Genomic DNA, 19,690 nt, shown 5'->3' with positions numbered 1-19,690 from the left:
CCTCACTGCTGGATTCCCGGCCTAGCCCGCGTCACTCAAGGTCACCCTGCGAAGACCAACGCCGAGCAGCACTTAAACACCAACACAGCTCCCACCTCGCGGCGGCCCGGCTGTGTCCGGCAGCGTGGGAGGGATTTGTCTTGAGCGCGGTCCGCCGAGGCGGACACTTCCGTCCCCACTGTCCAGACATTTGGGGGCAGAGCTGGCGCTGGCAGGGAGATGGCAGGGAGGCGACGACGCGCGCGCGAGAGGACCACGGAGGATCGCGCTTTCTAACTCCACGCTCAGGCAGAAGCGCAAGCGGCAGCGGCCGAGCGGCCAACATGGAGGCGCGGACACCGGCGCGCCGACCGCCGCGGGCAGGCGGCGCCGGAAGTCGGGGAGGGACTTCCGGGCCCGCACCGGAAGTGCCCCCCCGAGCCGGAAGTGGCCCCGCAGCGCCGCCGCCAGCTTGCTGCCGGTAGGGCTCCCGGCGTTTCGGCGGCCGAAGGTGCACGCGGTTCGGGGCTGTGCTTTGGAGCGCGCGTGCAAGTGGCGATGTCGCACCCGACACCCCAGGCCAAGCCGTCCAACCCCAGTAACCCCCGAGTCTTCTTTGATGTGGACATCGGGGAGGAGCGAGGTGAGGCCGTCCGGCGCCCCGAGAAGGGCCCCGAGGAGGCGGCCGGGGTTTCGGGGGGCCCCCAGGGCGGGCGCGGTTTGGGCCGGGGGCGCGGAGCAGGTGGCTGCTCGGGCCGCGCCGTGGGAGCGAGCCCGGGCTTCCAGAACCGGGTCGAGCCCGCGGGCGCCCTTGTGCCGGTGCCGTTGGTCCTGCGGACGTTTCTGGAAATTTCTGGGTCAGGGAGGGTGGCGGCCCTGTGCGCTTCGCCTGTCTTGATTTGGTTGGGCTTGGCCTCGCCGCCCGTGCACCCTTTGGCTTTTCACGAAATCATAGTGTTGTGTGGAAGGCGGGGCGGCTCCGTCCGCGGGCTCCGGTCACGCGGGCTCCGGCTGCACCTGTGCCGCTCGATGCGCCAGGTTCGGCTGCACCTGTGCCGCTCGATGCGCCCGGGTCGGGGGCTTGTTTGCCGAGTGCCTTTTCCTGACGGCTGCGGGGGGGATATGCAGACGCCTTCGCCGGCGCGGCCTCGGGGAACCGAGCTCGCAGCACCCGCGTGGTTGCCTGGGTTGCAGGGCAGCTCTGGAGGCTTCGTACCTCCGGGGCGTGTTGCTTTGCGCCTCAGTTGGGTTTTGTTCTGAAGCGGTTGGAATTTCGACCCGGCCGTGTTTGGATGCACGCGCGGGGCCCACGTGCACACTTACAGGCGCATCCGAGCCGTTTTCAGACTGGTGCTGCTCTTATTCTGCCCGTCTCGGGAATCTTTTCCAGCTTTTGTTTCATAGGCTGCAACACAGAACCGTCGCAGATCAAGGGTACAGATACCCACCTCGCTGCTCTGAGGGTGCTTGGTTCTCTCCTGTTGGCTACTCACTGCCTGTGGGAGAAATCACGCTGCCTTTAAAACTGCTTTCTGGCGCCCCTTAAGTGGTGCTCATCTGCTGGCCGCTGCAGCTGGTAGTGTGTGTGGTGTTTCAGATGGTAGCCTGGGTTTGTTGGTAAATGGCGGGAAGAGCCAGCAGCCGCACTATGGGTTTGTATCCAGAGGAAAGGAGGTGTAATCAGAGATAACCTGCCCTCCATCCGGATCCACTGCAGCCAGGATAATGGATCAACCCAAGTGCCCATCAGCAGGTGGATAACATTGCTGTGTACATGCAGTGAGATACTGTTCAGCCTTAAAAAAAAAAGAAAAGCAGTGCTGTTGTTTGCAGCAGCATGGATGAAGCTGGAGGAGGATGTGTCCGGTGAAGTAAGCGGACGCAGGCGGCCCATGCTCTCTCTCACAGGTGGCGTGGTGCTCCTAGCGGCTGGGCAGGTACTTCACTTCTGTTACATTAGAGGAGTAAATGCAAGCTCTACTGTGCAAAGCGGTGACTAGTTCATAGCAATATATTGTGTTCCTGAAGGTGCAAAAGGAACTTGGTACTGCTGCACTCAGGTTCCTTTTTATCTTAGCTATCACTGTATGTGGTTCAACTTTCCTTTTCTCCTTTGCCTCTTTGGTGGTTTTGCATACTAACAAGATTTTTCTTTTTTTAGTTGGTCGAATTGTCTTAGAATTGTTTGCAGATATTGTACCCAAAACTGCAGAAAATTTTCGTGCACTATGTACAGGAGAAAAAGGCATTGGACCCACCACCGGGAAACCTCTCCACTTCAAAGGATGCCCTTTCCATCGAAGTATGTGCAGTTTCTATGAGTTTGATTGCTCTTCCTGCAGATCACCAGATCCTGCTCTTCTCCAGTTGGAGGAGGAAACATTAAGTGGGCAGTAAGGTTAAACAGTACTGTTAGTTCCTAGGGGATGCTTTGACCTCGGAGCAGTAGCTCAGTTCCACAAAGGTTGGGCTTTCAGAGGTAGAGTTAACTATGCCAGGATACTGCAGTTTGTAGTTTGAAGTGGATTACTTTCATTTCACCTGTCCTCTAATTCACTCTCACTCCAAGATGACTCCATTGAGAGAGGAAGAGTCTGGCCAAGGGCAGAGTAGCTGTCCTGAGGTAGATGGTGATAAAGTTAGCCTACTTCTTGGCCTGGATTGCCTGGGAAACCTGCAGATTTGAAGATGCAGTGTGTTCAGGACACTGATAGATGTGATTAAATCTTGCCGTTTTAGACTGCTTACCACACTTTGTAATCATACCTTTGTTTCGTGATTATTTATGGTTCCCTGGTAGACTGCAGGCTCCATAAGGTGAGGAACTGTGTGTTCTCACCATTGTTGTCTTTAGCATCTGGTCCTTAATGAGTAGGCAATCAGTAAAATATTTACCGATAAACAAATAGTTAAGCTGGAATCATATTTTTCTAAAAGTTGATTTGTTAAGAAAAAGTTAACATTGCTTTTTTTTAAGTATTGAAACTATTGATTTACTTTCATGTTTAATAAAACGTTAAAATATAGTAATAAAGCATGGGCAGAAAGTGGTTGACTTAGCAGGCTCAAGACTGCTGTCTATAGCAGGTGCTTGGCCAGAGTTGAGGAACTCGGTTCTTGAGCATTCCTAAATCATAAGTGTGATGTACTGTGTCTGGACTGTACAAACTTCTAACTTAGGCACAATATCTACTTTCCAGTATTAGGGGGTCTGGAATTTTGGAAGATGCTAGGCAGGGTACAGCTGCAGTAAACACCTTGGGTGCTGATCTGGCTTCCCTGGACAAAAGCATCACACACACACTGCATTTTCATCGCTGGGGGGTGTGCATTCTCTGCCCTTCATGGGAGGGAAAGAGACTGCCCGTGTCCTTTCACCTCGTCCAGCTGTGATACAACCAAACGCTGAGTCCCGAGACGCCCAGGGGTGTCTGAATGTGGGGTGGTCTGGGTAACCCTTGACTGAAGGGATGGTGTTTGCTGAACTGTTCCAACCAGGGGCTGACAAACCTGCAGGGATCATTGGTCTTCATTCAGCAGACCTCACTGAGTGACTGGTGTGTGCCCAGCCATGCAGAGTTACAGGGAGGAACAAGTTGCTGTCCTTAAGAGCTTGGTTGTTCACTGAAAGACGCAGCGTTATGCTGTCTGCTGTGAAATGGAGTCGAGATGCTGCGGGAGAAAAATTCGGAGACCCGACTTCTGAGTCTCAGTGATGGGTTTGTCGGGGAGGGACCGTGTGAAGCAGTTCTGACTAAGTGGGCATTAGGGGGTTGGGCCTTAAGTGTAGGTTGGGCTCAGCTCATGAGAAAGCTTCAAAGTCAGGAGCTCTTGGCGTGGCTGGAGAAAGGCAAACAGTGACAGGACTGGAGTCCTGCTGCGTGATTCTGTTTTACCAATGTGTGTTTATTAGGTACCGTTGCTGAACTCATCCGTGTCTGCCCCATTTTCCTTTTTTGTAGTTATTAAGAAATTTATGATTCAGGGTGGAGACTTCTCAAATCAGAATGGGACAGGTGGAGAAAGCATTTATGGTGAAAAATTTGAAGATGAGAATTTCTATTATAAGGTAAAGTTGAGAAAATGGCATACTGTTATGTAAAGGTTATGTATCTAGAATTCTGGCTAGATTAAGAGACCAGAAAATGTCACACACATGCTTAGATTTACCTTTTCTTGTAAAAGTTATTTTTGTAGATGTATCTTTAATATGGAAAGTTTTCATCTGGTAATTTTGTCAAAAATATTATAGTTGTTTTAGTGTGATCACATGCTTCATTTGAACTGATAAATTAAGTTCAGGTACCGCATGGCAAAATTGTTTATAGGAAAAACACTCATTAAGGGGAAGGTGCACCTTTATCTTTGATTTTGAAGAGCAACAAAACCATCTTTAATAATCCAAGATGTCAGGAGATTGGCGAACTAGTGGATATGATTAACGTCCAGGCTCCTAAAGGACATTAGTGGTGCTTGTGCCTTCTTATCTTCATTGTCCCACGATATAACTGGGGCATGTTGCATCGTTCAGGGTATAAGAATGGACTTGTAAGTACAGAAGTAAAATGGTACTTTAGATATGAGGAATATGAGCAAGGGAGTCAGGATAACCTGAAGAGGAAAACTCCAGTCTGTACAGTATTGTAGACATAGCAGTATGTTCAGCATGTCGCTGGCACCAGACAGCTCATAAAAATGAGAGGCCTGCATGATAAGGAGTTCATTATCCTGCCTTGGAGACGAGATTAAAATACATGGGACAACTGGAAGTTAATAATAGGCAAATAAATGTTAGATTGATGGAATATACTTGCTTATGTAGCACTGATAGAAGTTTGACTAAGCCATTCTGAAATGATATGTTTCAGATTTTTCAGTTTTCTTTTTTTTTTTATTTGTATAGTTTTGAGTTGTTGAGGAACTGTAATCTAAATTCGGAATGCCTCCCAAATCCAAAAGTTTTGAGCGTGATGTTGGTGCTTAATAAGTTTTGAATTTGGGTTTACACAGAGGGGATATTCAGCCTGTAGTGTTCACTCTCTGTGTATGCTGTAGGAGAAAGATACGCCTTATATGGTCCTGATGAGGGGATATAATGGAGAGGATGAGCACGTATGCTAGGTGAGCTGGGCATTGCAGGGTGGCTGAAATTTGCTTAGGCAGGAACTAAAATATAAACAGAAAATTGAAGAAAGGTTATGGGTGAGGAAAGACAAAGGCAGTGGGAGGCTGATGGAAAAAAGTTAATTTTGTGGTTAATACTGTGGAGTAAGCACCAAACAGGGAAGCTGCCAGAAAGATGACAGTGATGATGTGGTGACCATATTGATGAAAAGGGAAGGGGCATGTAGAAAGGGCACATGGTTCTTGCCTTCTACAAGTGCGTGGCTTTGAAAGCTGAGTTCAGTTTCGGCTGACTGGCAGGGTCAAAGTCATTTTAGGTGGGAACACCAACACGAGAGTTAACACGGCATCTGTTGAGAAAGCGGTAAGAGAGGTGATGGAAGAATGAAGAAACTGGCTCTCACAGACCCTTTGAAATGGGTTGGTGCCAGTAGAATTCTGATTTCAAGGCAGAAGTTTCTTTTGAGCACTCTTCGCAGTGTTCATACACCTGGGTTGAAAGCATAAGATTTGGAATCTTTTGAGATTAGGAAAGCACATAATTGGATGTCTTGTCTAAATTCAGAATCTGGGGCTGGCACTGTGGTGTAGGGAGTAAAGCTGCCGCCTGCGACCAGCATCCCACACTGGTGCTGGTCTATGTCCTGGCTGCTTTACTATTTTTTTTTTTTTAATTATTTATGTATTTGAAAGGCAGAGTTACAGAGAGAGCTCCTCGATCCAGTGGTTCAGTCCCCAGACGGCTCCAGCGGCTGGAGCTGGGCCAAACCGAAGTCAGGAGCTTCTTGGAGGTCTCTCACGTGGGTTCAGGGACCCAAGCACTTGGGCCATTTTCTGCTGCTTTCCCAGGCGTATTACAAGGAAGCTGGATTGTTAGTGGAGCAGCTGGGACTTGAACCAGCGCCCATATGGGATGGAGCGCTGCAGACAGCTTAATCTCTTGCACCACAGTGCCAGCCCCTGCTCCACTTTTCATCCAGCTGCATGCTAATGGCCCTTGGAAAGAAGTGGAAGATGGTCAAAGTGTTTGGGCTCCTGCCACCCACATAGGAGACCTGGATGAAGCTCCTGGCTGTTGCGGTCATGTTGAGTGTGAACCAGTAGATGGAAGATGTCTGTCTCTCTTCTCTCTCTAATTCTATCTTCCCAATAAATAAATCTCTCTTTTTAAAGGTTTATTTATTTTATTTGCAAGAGTTACAGGGAGAAGAAGAAGTAGTGATAAAGAGGTCTTCCATCTGCTGGGTCTCTACCAAATGGCTGCAATGGCCAGGGTTGGGCCAGGCTGAAGCCAGGAGTTTCATCTGGGTTTCCCGTGTGGATGCAAGGGTATAAGCACTTGGACTATCTTCTGCTGCTTTTCCAGGCATGTTAGCAGGGAGCTGGATTGGAAGTAGCCGGGACTTGAATCACTGGTGCCCATATGGAATGCCGGTGCTGCAGGTGTCGGATTTACCCACTGTGCCACGTCACTGGCCCCAAATAAATCTTAGAAATAAAGTCAGTATCCTGTCACTTTTCCTGGTTCATTGACATGTAAAGGAGGAATCCTGTGCTATTTTTGAACATGGGGAGACTCTTCAGGTCTTCCTGAAAAGAGCGCATTCCTCATGTAGAAGCCGGTGCACAGGTTAGAGTCCTGGCTGCAGCCTCTGTCCTCCTGCAGAAGCTGGTGCACGGGTTAGAGTCCTCGGTGCAGCCTCTGTCCTCCGAGATGAGCTGTGAGCCTCTTCTGGAGATGACCACGCCAGGAACAAGCCTCTCTCCTCACTCCATCTTTGTTTAAATAAATTGACTTCTTGTAATTTTGTTTAGCTGATGTAGTTTCTGTTCAGTTATGAGAATAATTTTTTTAAAGAATTATTTATTTGAAAGAGTTACAGAGAGAGGTAGAGACAGAGAGGTCTTCCATTCTGCTGGTTCACTCCCCAAATGACTGCAACAGCCGGAGCTGAGCTGATCTGAAGCCAGGAGCCAGGAGCTTCTTCCGGGTCTCCCATGTGGGTGCAGGGGCCCAAGGACTTGGACCATCTTCTACTGTTATCCCAGGCAATAGCAGAGCTGATGGGAAGAGGAGCAGCCAGGACTCAAACTGGCACCCATATGGGATGTGGGTGCTGCGGGCTGGGGCTTTAACCCACTGAACCACTGAGCCAGCCCCGAGAATAATTTTTAAATGCTGGTAGATTATGGGCTAGCTTAATGGGTGGAATAATAAAGTGGAATATGTAAAACATCAGGAAACATACATTCAGAGCCAGATAAGTGTTTTCACTGAACCTAAACTGGCTAATCCATTAGACACAATCTTCAAAAAAAGCACGAAGATTGTACTAACTGATACACAGCGTTTCCTCATTCAAATAAATGTGGATAGACCAACTAACCTAGAAGCTAGCTGACATACAATGAAGAAACCTCAAATAGAAGACTCTACCCCATTATGTGTCTGTATCTAAGCTTAAAATCTGATTATGCACCCCATGTTTTGTGAAGTAAAGGTTGCGATTTATACAAAATAAAATAATATTTTTAAAAAGTTTGAAGTTTGCTCTCCATGGTTGTGTAGTCCACCTGTTTAATGTGAATGCTTGCTGAAAGAACAGTTCAAACTAGTGGCTCTGACCCTGGTTTACTTCTCATGGTTTTTATTTCTACAGCATGATCGGGAGGGTTTACTGAGCATGGCGAATGCTGGTCGAAATACAAATGGTTCTCAGTTTTTCATCACAACAGTTCCAACTCCTCATTTGGATGGGAAACATGTGGTATTTGGCCAAGTAATTAAAGGAATAGGTGTGGCCAGGACACTGGAGAATGTGGAGGTGAAAGGTGAAAAACCTGCCAAAGTAAGTACTAAGAGTGAAATACATTTATTTTCTTAGTTGCTATCTTACAGAAATGTAAGCTAAAGGGTCAGCTAATTGTTAGCTGGAAAAACTGAAAAATGTTAGGATGCTTTTTGGCATTGGAGCCTGGATCTGCCACTTTTTCTTTGAAACTGATTACAGCAGTGGGAAAGATTAGGGAGGGTTAAAAGGCGATTTTTATTCCTACTTCACCTTCACTGTTGGTGATATTTGCTGGCTTACTCGAGTCTTGCTATACCTGCAAAACTCTTCAGAGAGTATGCATGTGTAGTAGCAAGGACAGCAAACAAGGGTCTAGTTGGAGTGTGCCATTTAGGGGTTAGGCCTTCATCTAGTGACTTGTCTTGCCCAGTTTCCTCGTACTGTGTAATCACTTATGGGTTTGTACTAGAACATTTCTGCAGATCCTTGTGTTCCAGCTGCCTGTGAATCAAAATCACCATAATGCCACCCAGCCTGAGTGACTGTTAGCAGTGGGAATTGGAACCTTAGGAGGTCGGCTCCCACAGTATGAAAGCAACAGTATAGTGGCAAGTTGAAAGCTCCTATGTCTCATCTAAAGACAACAACTTAGAGAATGGTAGTACTTCAGCTTACTGTGTGTTCCCTGAGTGCCTGAGTAGCAATAAACAGTGGCACCGTTACCTTAATTGGAGTGCAGGCAAAGGTTGAGCCTCCTGACATCATTCGTTTACAGAAATTGCATATGACTTCTAGCCATATAGCTTTTACCCTCAAACTAATTTGTAAATCTCTCGTTCGTATCATAGTGCATTTCTACATGTTGGTGTTATGTTTACAGCTGTGCGTCATTGCAGAATGTGGAGAACTGCAGGAAGGGGATGACTGGGGACTAGTCCCCAAGGATGGCTCTGGTGACAGCCACCCGGACTTCCCTGAGGACGCAGACATGGACCTGAAGGATGTGAGTACTTTCAGATTAGTCAGACTGTGAAGTTGGAGCTTTGTATTACCGTGTTGTAATGATACAGCCTACCATCAGACCACAGTATTCACTAACAGCATATTTGTATTCTTTCTTACAGGTAGATAAAATTTTATTAGTTACAGAAGACTTAAAAAACATTGGAAATACTTTTTTCAAATCTCAGAACTGGGAGATGGCTATTAAAAAATATACAAAAGTTTTAAGGTAGTACAATTTTTAATAAATTTTAAGAATTTATGAATTATAATAAAGTGAAAGATTGTTTATGTATTTTGGCAAATTACTAGTAGAGTAATAAGATGTGTTGAAATACTTGTATTTCTTTTGTTCTCAACTTAATTTGAAAAAATTTAAAATACAAAAAAGTTGAAAGAATAGTACATGATTACTTAGAAACCGTTACCTGCATTCACTGATTCTGCTTTTTATATTTCGCAATACCATGTGAGAAGCTGAGATGATACGTGACCCCTTCATGTTTTAGCCTGAGTTCCTAACAAGCCTAGCACATTCTGCTAACTGCAGTGCCGTTGAAACACCCCGTGAAGTGAGGTGGGGCAGCAGGTGAAGCCACCACTGTGACGCTGACGTCCCCTGTCGGAGTGCCAGTGTGAATCCTGGCTGTCCTGTCTCTGATTCGGCTTTCTGCTGACACACCTGGGAAAGCAGTGCATGACGGCCCAAATACTTGGGCCCTTGCCACTCATGTAGGGAGACAAGGATGGAGTTCCTGGCTCCAGCCTGGTGCAGCCCTGGCTACTGGCAGCCATCTGGGGAATGAACCAGTGGATGGAAGTTCTCTGTGCTTGTCTGTTACTCTTTCAAAAATAACACTGATAGAATAATAGGGTTTTTATTTTATTTTATTTCTTTATTTTTTAAGATCTTATTTATTTGAGAGGTGGAGTGAGAGTGAGAAAGGTCTTCCTTTTGTTGGTTCATTCCCCAAATGGGGTCAACAGCAGGGGCTGCACTGATCCGGACCCAGGAGCCAGGAGCTTCTTTTGGGTCTTCCATGTGGGTGCAGGGACCCAAAGACTTGGGCCTTCTCCTACTGCTTTCCCAGGACACAGCAGAGAGCTGGATTGGAAGTGGAGCAGCCGGGACTAGAACCGGCACTCCATATGGGATGCCGGTGCTTTAGGCCACGGCTTTAACCTGCTGCATCACAGCACTGGCCCCTAGAATAATAGTATTTAATGTATAATCCATGTTCAGATTTCCCATATGTTTCAAATGTTTTTTTAAGGGGGCTGGCACTGTGGCGCCCTAGCCTGAAGTGCTGGCATCCCATATGGGCGCCAGTTCTAGTCCCGGCTGCTCCACTTCCGATCCAGCTCTCTGTTATGGCCTGGGATAGCAGTAGAAGATGACCCAAGTCCTTGGGCTCCAGCACTCGCATGGGAGACCCGGAGGAAGCTCCTGGCTCCTGGCTTCGGATGGGTGTGGCTCCAGGCGTTGCGGTTAATTGGGGAGTGAACCATTGGATGGAAGACCTTTTTCTGCTTTCTTCTCTCTGTGTAACTCTGACATGCAAATAAATAAATCTTAAAAAAAATTTTTTTTTTAAATTTAGGTTCCAAACCAAGAACATGCATTGTATTATTTGGCTTAAATATCTCTTCAATCTGCTCTGCCTCCGGCCTCCCATTTTGTTTTTATTCATTTGTATTTTTGTGGCGTCTGAATCAGTTGTCCTACAGAATACCATCTGTGATTGATTGTTTCCTTAAGGTTAGTTTGAAGTAAATATTTTGGCGATGTGTATTTCTGTAGTGTAACATTGTGAAGGCACAGGTCAGTTTGACCTTTTTTGAGTTTGGGCACTTGTTAAAGTGCTGTCCAGTCCCAGCGACCTTTCTCGCAGGTGTTAGCATCATTGGACATCTGTGCTTGAGTCGGTTCTCCTCTGATCAATTTTTTATCTTTTTTTTTTTTTTAAAGATTTATTTGGCAGAGTTACAGAGAGGGAGAGACAACAAGGTCTTCCATCTGCTGGTTCACTCCCCAGATGGCCACAATGGCTAGCTCTGGACCAGGCTGAAGCCAGGAGCTTCATCTGGGTCTCCCACATGGTGGCAGGGGCCCAAGTATTTGGGCCATCATCTGTTGCTTTTCCCAGGCCATTACCAGGGAGATGAATGAGAAGTGGAGCGGCTAGGACTCAAACCAGCACCCATATGGGATGCTGGAGCACAGGCGGTGGCTTCGCCTGCTGTGCCATTAGTGCCGGCCCCAGAACTGTGCTTCTCTAGTTTTTTTATTTTGTGGTTTTCTAACTGCATTCCTCTGTTTATAAGAGCTACATCCTGGTTTTTAGCATCACTGCAGATGCAAGCATTTTTTTCAGTTCAATTTGTTAATATACTATTACTCAGTTTTTTTTTTTTTTTTTTTTTTTAATATGCAGAGGGTTCCTTCCCTGCTTGTCCACTGGAAGCCTCCTTTCGTTTTGACAAACTCATGTCAGTCTGCGAGCACTGTTTGCCTTTTGGTAGAAGGTAGCTTAGGCTCACCTTACACTTGGCTTTCACATCTCATGTCAGCAGTTTCCCCAGGAGCTCTGACTGCATACTTCAGCAGCCAGATTGCAGGGACTAGGTACGCTAAGTTCCGAGGCCTTTTTCAGTGGGCAATTCAGAATCAGTACTATACTTCATCTTTCCCTGTTCGGTTTCCTTCTGTCATGAGAATCTTGGTTTCAAACATATTGTCTCCCTGATCTGTGACAACTAACAGAGCACCTAAAAGGAAATCTGTAGAAGTGAAATTGACACTGTGAGAAGCAATGACTTGGGCAGCCTTTGTGTTAACTGTCAAGGAAAAATTTATTTTAGTTTTTTATGATTTACTTTTTCTGCATAATACTATTAGGTGAACTCTTAACATAGAATTATTCATAGGTGTTTAAATCTAATTGAAAGTAGATCCCAGTGCCGGTTGTGTGAGGTGAGGGGCAGGTGCGGACGTGAAGGGAATCTTTACGGAAAAAAAAAAAAAAATAGATCCCAGTAAAAAATAAGAGTGTGAATAAAAGAGGGAGGAGATGTACAGTTCTGCACATGTTCCCATGGACTTACCCCGAAGGGTAAAGCTAAAACCTTGGCCAGGGACTCCAAATCCCATTAAGCTGGATGATACTAATGCCATCTTACATGTTAAAGTGATCATTTTAAGTGTGTAACTGATCATATAGATAGGAAAAAGGGTCAAAGGGATCACATAAATAAGACCAAGTGTCTGGTAATAACAATAGATAGAATTAAAAAGAAGAGAATGATCTAACAAGGGAAGCATTCCACACAGCAGACTCAGAATGACAAACGCCCTAAACAGCACTCTGACCTCAGAATCAGCCTTTAAGGCATTCAGATCTGGCTGAAAAGCCCACGAGAGCATTTCAGGCATGGAAAGCCAAGACACTGTGGCAAAAAAACCTAAATGAAAGATCTCTGTGAATGATCCCAGCCGAAAGAACGGGCCATCAAAGAAGGAGGTACCTTTCTCTGAAGGGAGGAGAGAACGTCCTCTTTGCATATGGCCCTGTTTAAATACCGATGGACTTTGTGTACTCAAGAGGCTTCCACAGCCTTGGCAGCTCACGACAAGAGCCTTGGGTGATTACCGATGTCATAAATAAGAGTGTCAGTTGTAAACAACAGGAGTCACTGTGCACTTGTTCCCCATGTAGGACCCCTGTCCTTGATGAGTTTTACTAGGAGAATTAACAGTAAAACTTGTCATTACACAATACTTTGGATGCAAACTGTTGAAATCTTAGTATAGAGTTGGTCTTCTGTATATAAAGATAATTAAAAATGAATCTTAATGAAGAATGGGATGGGATAGAGTAGGTGGTGGGAGGGTGGATATGAGGGGAAGAACCGCTGTATTCCTAAAGTTGTACCTATGAAATTTGTATTTATTAAATAAAAGCTTTCTTAAAAAACAAACCCATAGCGCCATGGCTCAACAGGCTAATCCTCCGCCTTGTGGCGCCGGCACACCGGGTTCTAGTCCCGGTCGGGGCGCCGGATTCTGTCCCGGTTGCCCCTCTTCCAGGCCAGCTCTCTGCTGTGGCCCAGGAGTGCAGTGGAGGATGGCCCAAGTGCTTGGGCCCTGCACCCCATGGGAGACCAGGATAGGCACCTGGCTCCTGCCATCGGATCGGCGCGGTGCGCCTACCGCGGCGGCCATTGGAGGGTGAACCAACGGCAACGGAAGACCTTTCTTTCTATCTCTTTCTTTCTCACTGTCCACTCTGCCTGTCAAAAAAAAAAAAAAAAAAAAAAAAAAAAAAAACCATGATGATGTCTGAAAGTACGCTTTGCAGGGCCTGAGTTTTAAAAATAGGAGTTTTATGAGTGCATAATTAGATTTGGGAATTGTTGGGTTGGCCTTTTTGAACACTTCAGGGAAAAATGTTGGAACAAAACTTCCAAAAGAAATATTACTTAATAAAAAGATTGTGATCATTAATAAGAGTATTGACAGCATTTGCTGAGGTTCTTACGTCAGAAATGATGTAACCCCCTTTGACATAGTTGAAGAAACTTGTTTATGTGACACCGCGTGTTGCCTTTTTATAAAATGTGTCCTCCAGATACGTGGATAGCTCGAGAGCTGTTGCTGAGGAAGCAGACAGGTTGAGGCTGCAACCTGTAGCTTTAAGCTGTATGCTGAACATTGGTGCTTGTAAACTGAAGATGTCAGACTGGCAGGGAGCAATCGACAGCTGTTTGGAGGTAAGCTCGTTTAAGGGATTGGATTTTCACATAATAACGTGAACCAAAACACTATTATACATTGATGTGTATCTACTGTATAGAATCTAATGAGGCTTGCTAAAATGTGATTGAAGTCGTCTGTTTTGGACCTCAGTTCATGTTGCTTATAACTCTATCACTTAATACCTATTAAGATACTTGTGATTTTTTCCTTCAAAGCATGTGTATTAGCTCATTTATTCATTTAAGAGCAACTGTAATGTGCCAGGAATGACTAGGAATTTGGGTTGTGTGGGTAGACGCGGTTTTTTAAATGAGATCTCTGCCATTCACTGGCTTTGTAATCGTGGATGCGTTGCTAAATTTGGAGGCTCTATTCTTCCATCTGTAAGATGGAAATAATACCTACCTCACGGGCTAGTTACAAAATATAACGTATGAGGGACTTCAAAAAGTTCACGGAGGGGCCTAGTGTTTAAGATACTGTTTAGGATGCCTGTGTCCAGCTTGAGTTCCGGGTTCTGGTTCCGGTTCTGGTTCCTGATTATAGCTTCTTGCTAGCAGATCCTGGGAGGCAGTGGTGATGACTCAAGTCGTTGGATTCCTGCCACCCACAGGGAAGACCTGGATTGAGTTTCCTGATCTTGGCTTCAGTCCTGTCCAGCCCCTAACTGTCACAAGAATTTGGGGAGTAAACCAGCAGATAGGAGCTCTGATTCTTTGCGTCTCACAAAAAGTTTCTGGAAAAGTGAGATTGAAAGATGTTTATTTTTGCTCAAACTTTTTGCATGAATTGCACCAATGTAAAAGTAAACTTATCCGTTCCATTTTCCATGAACTGTTTTTTTAATCTTTGAAGCTTATTGAAAACAAACTTGGATCTGTCCAGTCCTGATGGGCATGGATGTCATTCGTGAGCTTTCTGAAGTGCTGTCATAGAGGAAAGTTTATGACAGTGGTTGGCACACCACATTATGTTATATATAGGTACACATTATGTGCCTAATTGGGACTGGTTATCTTCTTTTTAAAATTATATCATCTTTTAAATTATTTTGCTTTATTTGAGTGGCAGAATGACAGTGATACTGTCTGCTGGTTCACTCCCCAGATGACTTCAAAAGCCAGGAGCCTGGAATTCCATCCAGGTCCTACACCGGGCAGCAGAGGTTGAAGTACTTGAGCCATCCAAGGCTGTCTCCCAGGATACCTGTTAGCAGGGGCCTGCCTTGAAGTGTAATAGGGACAAAGTTCACTTGGATGTGAAATGTGGGTGTCCCAAGTGACACTTTAAGCACTGCACCATATCGCCTGTCCTGAAACGTTATTTTAATTAACACACAGACCCACATCCTCAAGAAGCTTCATAGATTTGGTATAGGAGGGAATTTCTATTTGGGGTTGTCAGGGAGTGTATAGGGAGACTGGGCAGTCCTGGACACACAGGAACGTCATGTTTCTTTGAGGGTCGTCCATGTATAACTGATAAAAGAGCTTGCCACCTCTAGCACTAGCATCCCACATGGGTGCCAGTTAGTGCCTGCTGCTCTACTTCCAATCCAGCTCCCTGCTAATGTACCTGGGAAAGCAGGCTCAAGTGCCTGGGGCACTGTATCTACGTGGGAGACCTGGAAGAAGCTCCTGGCTTTGCCTCGGCCTAGTGCTGGCCATTGTGGCTGTTCGTGGAGTGAACCAGCAGAAGGAAGAGCTCGCTCTGTTTTTCCTTCTCTGTAACTCTGCCTTTCAAATAAATAAATCCATAAAAAAATTGTTTTCCTCAAATAGAGCAATGATAACTCTTCCCCATTGTAGAGTTTGACATTTTTTCTAAGCTGAACATTTTATTTTTTAAAGATTTATTTATTTGAAAGGCAGAGTTAGAAGAAGGAAGAGGCAGAGAGAGAGCTGGTTTTCTCCCCAAATGGCCACAGTGGCGGGGTTGGGCTGCCAGGCGCTTCATCCACGTCTCCCACTTTGGTTGCAGGGCCCCAGACTCGAAAGCCATCTCTGCTTTCCCAGGTGCATTAGTAGGGAACTTGAACCGGTGCCCATGTGGGATGCTGGCGTTGCAGGTGGTGGCTTAACTCACTGCTCAACACCGACCACAACATTTCATGGATTTTGCACGTTTTAATTGTATACATAGGTTAGCTGTCTTCAGAGCAGGCAGAACTAAGAGGTTCTTGCTCAGGGAGCTGGACTGAAGGGTAAGCAGGAATGTAGTCAGTAGGTAGTGTACAACAGGAAAAAATTATCCCAAGATGACTTTTTGTTCTGGATCTCATTTTGACCTTTGTGAGGAAGACGCAGTATGCCCTCTCTGGTAAACATTTGAGTGAAAATTTAAAAGATGTTATGAAAACAATATATTTATTTAAATATTTCTAGGGTGGGAGCTGTTAATTTAGAAATGTGGATATCAAGTGAACGAGTGTACAGTTGGCCTTCTGTATCTGGGTTCTATATTGTTGAATCCAACCAGCTGTAAATGAGAAATGCTGTGTACTGAACATGAACGACTTCTTTCCATTTTTCGTGTTCCCGGAACAATGCAGCATAACTGTCTGGTAGCCTTTACACTGTATCAGGTGGAGCGTTTGAGACGACACTGTGTAGCAGGACACCAGGCGCTAGCTGTGTGCAAGTGCTGCCACACCACTCTATGTCAGGGACTCCAGCACCTGTGGGTTTTGGTGTCAGTGGATGTTCCTCTAACAGATACTAAGAGGTGACTCGATACAGATTCTTATTTATTATGATTTTTTCATAAACACATTAGGGCCGAGTTCTGATAGAAACTACAGTACTGAGAGGAGCACACTACAGCCTGCAAAAGCGCAGTCTTTCTCTTCCATGTCCATTTAGTGCCCTCTGCTGACGAAGTTTAGTACTGAACCTGCTGGCAAAGGAGAGCTGTTTAGTTTGCAGATCCAACAGACAATAAATTGCGATTTGGCACATAAATGTAATACTCAGCTGTAAATACCAGTTTTATGACTTTTTTGCAGGCTCTTGAAATAGACCCATCGAATACCAAGGCCCTGTACCGCAAAGCTCAAGGATGGCAAGGCTTAAAGGAATATGATGAAGCTTTGGTAAATTCTGTTCTACGTGTTCAAGTTTTTTTTTAAACAGCTACCTTTATAAATTATAGACCCAATTTTTCCTTAAATTTTTTCCCATTACAGGCTGATCTTAAGAAAGCTCAGGAGATAGCGCCAGAAGATAAAGGTAGGTTGGCATTTTTTGTAGTAAACATTCATTTTGCCCTTTAAAAGTTGATCTTCATGAGCCACTGTACACTGTGCCAGATCTGATTTATTTGTTCAATTGGTATTACAGAATGTCTGTAATTGGGCTAGGCATTGATCATATGGCAATGAACAAGACAGCCAAGGTCCCTGCCCTCAAGGGGCTTACATTCTAGTTCCTCAAAATGTGCTAGTTTTTCGTGTAGCTGAATACTGTTTGCCCTGCTTTACCATCTGAGACCTGGTTCCTGTTGCTGTGATTCCAGTTGAAAACTCAACACTGATAGATTTGAGCCGAATGTACTGTAACGTACATGTAGCTACTGATACATGATTTAGGGACACTTTGACAAAAAGTCGTTTTTAAAAAAACCGGCCACGTATGAGTAGGAGCATAAGGTCTGCATATGGAAAAGCAAACCTTGGTCTTGTCTTGCTGAATTAGAACAAGAGAGGCAGTCGTGCTCTCCCTGGTGGAGAGGGCCTGTTTACGTAATGGTGTCCCTCAGCTGACAGCTTCTAGCTCTTCCTAGTTCTGACGATTGTTCTTAAGAGGTGTTATCAAGGGGGAGCTAGTTTCACCCTAACTTGCTGGATATTTTGAGAAATAACTCACTGCATATTTATTTTGCAGCTATCCAGGCAGAACTGCTGAAAGTCAAACAAAAGATAAAGGCACAGAAAGACAAAGAGAAGGCGGTATATGCAAAAATGTTTGCTTAACCAGTCTGCATTGGTTATATCAAGGCATTAAGCAAATGTGAGGGTCCCTAATGTGACCCCTAATGTGTTTCCTGTGACATTTCAGCTCCCATTGTTTACAGTTTAGGAATATTGATAAAGGTTTACTCTTAATAAAAGTGTTACAGTAAAGTTGCTTTCTAAAAATACTGTCTTCATTTTCAAATAATGGTATATAGTTTTTAAACTCCTAAACATATACTTTGCTGGGTAAGTAGATGAGAGCTTTTGTGTTTCCCTCATTTGTGGTTTCCTCCAATTCTTTGTGGTATCTGTAGTTGTAGTTGGTTTGTGCTGGTGTTTTATAGAGAATATGTATGAGGGTTCCTTAGAAAGTTTATGGGCAATACATGTTAAAACAAACAAACAAAAAAACTATGGGAAAAGTTTATGCACCAGACTACACTCTGAGTTTCACTTTGTCCAGGAACTTTTTAAACCACCTGCATATTCTTGGCCCCGCCTTTTTCTGCACTGCACTTGTAGGCTTGTCTGTCACATCTCAGCTCTGCAGTTTTAGCCAGAGACAACCGGTGAGCACAGCTGTATCTCAGGAAGACCATACTCACAGTAAGGATGAGCTGAGGCTTACCCCTGGTCCAGAATATATATTATTACTTTTTGGACTTTAAGACTTCAGTTTGGCAAGTTAACTGTAAAGGTCAAAAGTGCATTTTTCTGTTAGTACTAAATCAAAGGACAGAAGAGTGGTAAGTAGATGCTGCATCATTTACAGAATTTTATTTAAGGGAAATATTTATAATTTTTATAGGACAATTCTAGAAATGGTGGTATAAAGTTTTCTTTCACTGGTAATTATTTTGTGAACATCCTGACAATTAATGCTATATTTTGGTACCTGTTAACCTTTAAAAGTTAACTTGCCTTACACGGTACAGAACCGGCTGTGAAGTCAGTTGTGGTTTACATTCCATTGTACGCAGGCCCTCCTCCACCCTCAGGTACCACCCAGTTAATATTCTGACTTGGGTCTTTAATATCACACGTCTTACAGTGCACACAGTTCTGAGCGTTTATCTGTAGCCGAAATCCATCACCTTGTTCCAAAGGCACAAATTCATAAACCCCTGTTTTAAAAAAAAATACTATTAGAGAACCAAAGCTTGACTAGTAGCTACCTGTGAAGGTTGTTTTCTGTCTAGAGATGTTAAAATTTACGGTGTGTGCTACTACTGTTAGTACAAATTAAACACATAATAAAAGGAAGCACAGCAGTATCTGGCTGAGTCTCACCTATCTTTGATGTGCGTATATACCATGGAGCTTCAGAAAGTTTGTGGGGAAAAAGGTTTGTTTTGATGCAAAAATTCTGAATTCTATGCATAATTTTTTCATAAAGTGCATTTCTATTAAGTTTTTGAGGGCTCTGTGAATATATGCTATAGCTGACACAGATTCAGTGTTTACACTCAGAGTTTATAATCCACTGTATTGAAAGGTCCAGGCCCTGTTCTGGAACAGCTTCAGTCCCAGTCTCTGGAGAGTGTATTAATGCTCACATGTCTAACACAAGGCTACTTCCAGAGAGATCATGGGGATATTATTTGGTGCAAAAAAGTTTTGAAATCATGCATTTTTTTTTTCCTAATACATACTTTTTTTTTTTTTTTTAAGATTTATTTGGAAGGCAGAGTTAGAGGGGGAGAGAGAGATCTTTCACTCCCCAAATGACCAAGAGCTTCATCTGGGTCTCCCACATGAATGGCAGGGCCCCAAGCACGTGGGCCATCTTCTGCTTTCCCCGGGCACATTGGCAGGGAGCTGGATCAGAAGTGGAACAGCTGAGAGTGGTGCCCATATGGGATACAAGTGTCACAGGTAACCGCCTAACCTACCCACTGTGCCACAATGCCAGCTTCCATACTACATATTTTCCATGAAATTTTAAAATACTTTACTTGTTTTATATCATTTGAGACTTAGTTCCTATTACTGTGATTTTAGTTGAAAACTCTGCACTAAAAGGAACACTATTCATGATGAACTTCTTGGATATGAAGGTGGCCGTAACCATGCATACATACATAT

The 19,690-nt window shown here is 44.7% G+C and overlaps 2 protein-coding genes across 2 annotated transcripts in view; one reads left to right on the top strand and one right to left on the bottom strand.

Moving 5' to 3' along the window:
- Positions 1-438: 438 nt before the first annotated feature.
- Positions 439-17,623, top strand: PPID (peptidylprolyl isomerase D). The gene is made up of 10 exons (XM_062199349.1): positions 439-622; positions 2,141-2,281; positions 3,942-4,048; positions 7,764-7,952; positions 8,776-8,898; positions 9,020-9,126; positions 13,526-13,667; positions 16,658-16,744; positions 16,838-16,880; positions 17,535-17,623. Exons 1-10 carry the CDS (start codon positions 538-540, stop codon positions 17,621-17,623), a joined length of 1,113 nt encoding a protein of 370 aa, XP_062055333.1. The 5' UTR covers positions 439-537.
- The window catches only part of ETFDH (electron transfer flavoprotein dehydrogenase), a 29,396-nt gene continuing 26,084 nt past the window's right edge, over positions 16,379-19,690 (bottom strand). Inside the window, exon 13 of the mRNA XM_062199348.1 lies at positions 16,379-18,729. Within this exon, the coding sequence (XP_062055332.1) occupies positions 18,566-18,729 (164 nt within the window). The 3' untranslated portion in view covers positions 16,379-18,565. The remainder of the gene's footprint in view (positions 18,730-19,690) is intronic.

Source organism: Lepus europaeus, chromosome 8 (assembly GCF_033115175.1).
Source record: "Lepus europaeus isolate LE1 chromosome 8, mLepTim1.pri, whole genome shotgun sequence".
Classification (NCBI taxonomy): Eukaryota; Metazoa; Chordata; class Mammalia; order Lagomorpha; family Leporidae; genus Lepus; species Lepus europaeus.
The sequence above is the reverse complement of the archived record's forward strand: the minus strand, read 5'-3'. Positions and strand labels throughout refer to the sequence as shown.